Source organism: Bison bison, unplaced genomic scaffold (genome assembly GCF_000754665.1).
Source record: "Bison bison bison isolate TAMUID 2011002044 unplaced genomic scaffold, Bison_UMD1.0 scf7180017461984, whole genome shotgun sequence".
In the NCBI taxonomy this organism is placed as follows: domain Eukaryota; kingdom Metazoa; phylum Chordata; class Mammalia; order Artiodactyla; family Bovidae; genus Bison; species Bison bison.
The window spans coordinates 17840-22818 of record NW_011372659.1 but is presented as its reverse complement, the minus strand read 5'-3'; the positions used below and the strand labels follow the sequence as shown (position 1 = coordinate 22818).

The 4979-nt window shown below is 50.6% G+C and overlaps 1 protein-coding gene across 1 annotated transcript in view; it reads right to left on the bottom strand.

Annotated features, from left to right (window-relative positions):
- The window catches only part of LOC105004301 (SH3 domain-containing kinase-binding protein 1-like), a gene marked incomplete at its 5' end in the record, with an annotated part of 32609 nt that overhangs the window by 11855 nt on the left and 15775 nt on the right, over positions 1–4979 (bottom strand). The window contains 1 exon segment of the mRNA XM_010862207.1: positions 3837–3996. Coding sequence (XP_010860509.1) covers positions 3837–3996 — 160 coding nt within the window.

The following is a 4979-nucleotide window of genomic DNA, read 5'->3' as shown; positions in this document are numbered from 1 at the left end:
ATTTGTAAATTAACTCTGTTATTGACTTTTTTTGAAACAGTCTCTTTTTTCTGTTACATTTCTACCTACATTTACTGTTTAGAAGTATGTTAATGGAAGGCTGCTACTTGCTCAGATGGACTCCAAATCACGCTGGTGTCCCAGTTCCCTTAGATAAGATTCCTGAAGCCCGTGATCTGGTACACAGACGTCCTTCAATCCATTCCTGTTAAGTGAATGCATCTAAAGACGACTCCAATACAGTATACTAACGCATATATATGGAATTTAGAAAGATGGTAACAATAACCCGGTGTACGAGACAGCAAAAGAGACACTGATGTATAGAACAGTCTTATGGACTCTGTGGGAGAGGGAGAGGGTGGGGAGATTTGGGAGAATGGCACTGAACCATGTAAAATACCATGTATGAAACGAGTTGCCAGTCCAGGTTCAATGCACGATACTGGATGCTTGGGGCTAGTGCACTGGGACGACCCAGAGGGATGGTATGGGGAGGGAAGAGGGAAGAGGGTTCAGGATGGGGAACACATGTATACCTGTGGCAGATTCATTTTGATATTTGGAAAAACTAATACAATTTTGTAAAGTTTAAAAATAAAATAAAATTGTAGTTGGGAAAAAAAATTAAAAAAAAAAAGACGACTCCTTTCTTACCCAACTTATGTATTCCTTTTTCTAAAAGGTGCTAGTTCCTGTTTAAATAGAAGGAAATTGATATCTTCTGGAAGCCGCATTTGGCGGCGAGCTTTCTGGCAGGTGAGAAGAAGCTAAGCCCAGACACTGCAGCTGGAGTGGCAGGCAACGCCTCATGTCTCGCTTCCAGTAAGAACAGCAAATGGTGATTGTGCATCCATGTGTTCACCCAGCCGTCCATCCATCCGCCCGTCCACCCATCCCGTCAGGTAAATCCCGGCGAGGATTTGGGTTTGCACAGCAGACAATACCTTCTCTGGAGGACCACCAACACAAAACTACTTGACATGAACATCCCTGAGTCAACTCATTTGGCAGAGCAAAACAAGTTCATAAACCAGTATGGGTTGGTTGTCTAACATAACTGCTTAGCAAAAAATATGAAGCGTGTGAGATACTGAGAAACAGTGAGCTTTTCTTCAATCTTCTTAAATTTTGTTATGTTGAAATCCATGGCATGCAAGGTGACCTGGAACATCAGACATGACTGCTAGGGAGCTTGTACAGGAGAGCCAAAGTGAACAAAATGAAAGCACTGGCACCTCCCCCCCTTTTCGGAACCAGGGCATTCAACAAGTGTATTAAATGAGCCACTACCATATGCTCAGCCCTGTAAAGCATGTGGAGATGACAAAACACACTCCTGATCCGCTTTAAATCTGGGGAAGGAGTCCGGGGGTGTGAACATCCCAAGTGGCAGAGCAGGGGGCCCTGCACCAGGCTCCACATGGGGTGTCAGGCGTTTCAAGGAGAGAGCAACTGTGAGGGATGAGGGAAGGCTTCCAGAAGAGGGGCATGCTAACTGGACAGCTGGGGAGCACTAACGGGTGCAGGAGAGGCAGACAGGGAAGGGAGGAGGTGCCACCAAAAACCCAGGGGAATGCAGACCAGAGGTTCTCACAGCGTGGATGTGGGCTGGCAGTGTCAGCATCACCAGGGAGCTTGTTAGAGATGTCAATTCCCAGACCTCCCCTAGACCAACCGCATCTGTGGGGTGGCATCCAGCAATGTGTGCAAATGAGTTCTCCAGGTGACCCTGATGCACACTCAAGTTTGAGAACCACCGAGTGGGAGTGGGCACTGTTCTCCCTCCAACTGGCTGAGCAAGGGGCCAGAGCAGGTACCAGCTCCTCCTTGTCCAGCTCTGTCACTTCCTGGGGCTGGCAGGAAGGAAGCCTGGAGCTTGCCTCCCGCTCCCTCCTTTCTGCAAACCAGTGCCCTGGGGGTTTGGGAGGTCGGGGACTGCCCACTCATCCTCTCTCAGGCTGCTCAGACGTCACACATGAGGTCAACAACAGCTATGCTTCCCACCGGCCTCTGTCTAAACCCCTCTCATGCATCTTCCTCAGTGGCTCGTCCTTCTGACCCACAACTGGATGCTGCAAGAGCTGGGGGGAAGGGAAGAGCTAAGCAGAGGTGGCGGGGAAGTGGGGCCTCTGTGAGCCCAGAGGACTGGTAGTTATCATTCAGGCCCACTTTCCCTGGAGGTCTAATCGATGGCCCACAAGGCCCACACCTATCTCCTAACAAGACAGTTGAGAGCAACCTTCGAAGGCGCAGAAGCTACTGGAATTGCACTTCTCTTCAGATCAGATCATTAGAGAGATTGGCAGGAGTATTCTGGAAATCGTTATTGACTTCACTGAAACGCCTGTGGTCCCTGGAAGGCTGTAAGAATTTGGCAGAGCGTGGCTTCTGTTCTCCTTTCACCACCACAAAGTGATGTACGACCTCTGCTGGTCCACCCTCCCTGAGTGTGGAGCACATATTCTCTTCAGAAGCACTTAATGTTCACATACATACCCCTTTCCTTCTGAAGTGCGAGCCCTGGGCCAACCACGCTACTGAAGCGGCCCTTGTTCAGGTCACTGTGGCTGTCAAGTGGCCTCGTGGTGTGCATGTCAGTCGGCAGAAGAGGACACAGCACGTAGGAGCCTGACCAACTCAACAGTGGCCCTGGTCCCATTAGTTTCCCCCCAGGACATCATAGGGGGCAGTTGTTTCACTGGATCTTGGGGGACACCTGCCAAATGTCATGGGTGAGCCAGCCGCTCCTCCAATGGGCTCACACACCTGAGATAATCATGTAATGTGTGTATTTTACCACGGTTGAACCTTTTTTCTAAAATGTAAAGTGAGCTATTTTTGTTCCAGTTTGATACACAATCATAAATATGACAATGGAAGTGAAACTGATTTATAGCCCTAGGGCTACATACTTGGGAATTATATCCTTCCATCCTTTCAGATGCATTCCATGATCCCCGCAATCTACAGACAGGGAGAGTGAGAGGTGAGGGGCAGTGACCTGCTGAGGCTGCCCTCTTCCCATGACATGGGCCCGGAAGCCTGCCTGACCTCAGCACAAGGGCACCGAAGCCCCAAACTTAGCTCACAAGAACAAAAATTCGGTGAGTGACCATGTGTTGACAGGTCCACATAAAGAACTCTAAGCCACCGACTTGCTCCAGTATATCACATCAACACGTAGAATGTGCAAGTAACAGTAGAAAGTTCCAGCAATGAACTTGTGGAGAGAATGCAACACTCCCTTGTTCCTTGTGGTAGGCATCTCGGGTCTGGAAGGCACAATGTCCAACTCTAATCCTATCATATCACTAACAGTCAGCAGCAGAACACATTTGAGTTTTGCCAGACCCATGTCAGAACTCATGCCTGAATGAAGCATGCCCCTTGCCTTTGAGGGTCTCACAGTCCACAGACATGGACACTAAGGCAATCTTTGCCAGACTACGTCCTGGGGCCCACAATATGGCTGTGCAGCCAAGGGCAGAGGGAACCTGGGATTGCGGAGGGAGGCGCCACAGAGCAGGGAGAGGCTCAGGGATGGAGCAGCCAGTGAGAGGACCTCCAGGGGTGAAGGTAGGCCACCTCTAGCACTTCTGGTCTGAAGAGCAGCTGGCCTTGCTCTAAGGGTGCATAGGGAATTCCCACACGTGAGCAGGGCCAAGATGCCAGGACCTGGATTCTCATCTGTAATCCTGAAACCCAGGCTGTGCCTCCCAGCCTCGCTCCCACTTCTTCCCAAGCAGAGGAGCAAGGACCCAAGTGGCCAGAGTCCAGTGTCCTCTGGTTGCCCCACCCCACTCCCACCCTCGGCATCAAGAGCAGCGCAGTACCTGGTGTGGGTCAGGGGACCCACGGGCCGCTCTGGCCTCCTCGGGGGTAGCGCGCCTGGTCTGCTGAGAGAATTGGTCTTGGGTGGCCGTGGCTTTTTGGGTGGTATGGCAGGAACAGAAGGCTTCTGTAAATCCAGTTTTGGCTCTCTCTCTGGTCTTTCTTTAAGGAAGCATAAGGAAGACAGAGAGAACTCATGTAAGGGACAGTACCGAAGACTGTGTGCTTCTTGCTTAAAACAAAACAAAACAAAACACTGATGCTGTTTGCCAAGGTGAGGATGGAAGCAAAGAGCATCATCTGTTCTTGGTCAAGTTAGAAAAAGTCCTAGAGAATCACAGGCCACTGCTCGCCTTTACTCATGCTGGTCCCTCTGGCCGAGGGTCCTTCCAGTCCCTGCCCAGCCTTGGAAAACTCCCACTCACACTTCACTGGGCCTACTCACATTTTCCCAGACTGCAATGTCACACCATCATGTTCCTTTCTCAACAGCTGGACCCACCCTCAGAGGCACACTTTCCTACTACTCCCTTTCCTGAGCCATGAAGGACAGCCCTTTATAAACAAGCTCCACTTGAATACTTTGTGGGTGTCTGTATGCTTGGCCCAGCCGGCAGGCGGTCAGCCCCCAAGGGCATCTGTCTAGGACCTGCATGGGGCCTGGCACTGAACATGCGCCTGGTAAATGGCTGATGGGTTTGGTCAATGACCAGCGGGACCTGTAGGGTGTGGGGAAGAAAAAGGCCTGTCTCCTCCCAGGTCAGCCTGTGTAGAGTGCCAGGAACCAATAACAAGGGAGCATTTCAGAAAACAACAACTGAGTCTGGATTCTCTCTGTGCACAGTTTCACCTTGGAAGGTAAACTGGGACTTCACAGGTAATCAGTTTCTGAGGGTTTGGGGCTTCATAGCTATTAGAATGAAGTTACGCCAGATCTAGTGGCCAAACTGGGCAGAGTTTTGTGGCAGCTTCCTGTATTCTGTCCCAGATTCACCTTGCCCTGTGTGTGCTATGAAGAGCCCACACCCACGTGCTTCTCTGTAAAGACAGGGCTTCAGAGAGCTGCCTGTTGGGGGACTGGCAGCATTGCTGTGTTCACTCGGAAGCTGGAACCCTGAACACGTGTTACTTGCAGACACAAACTC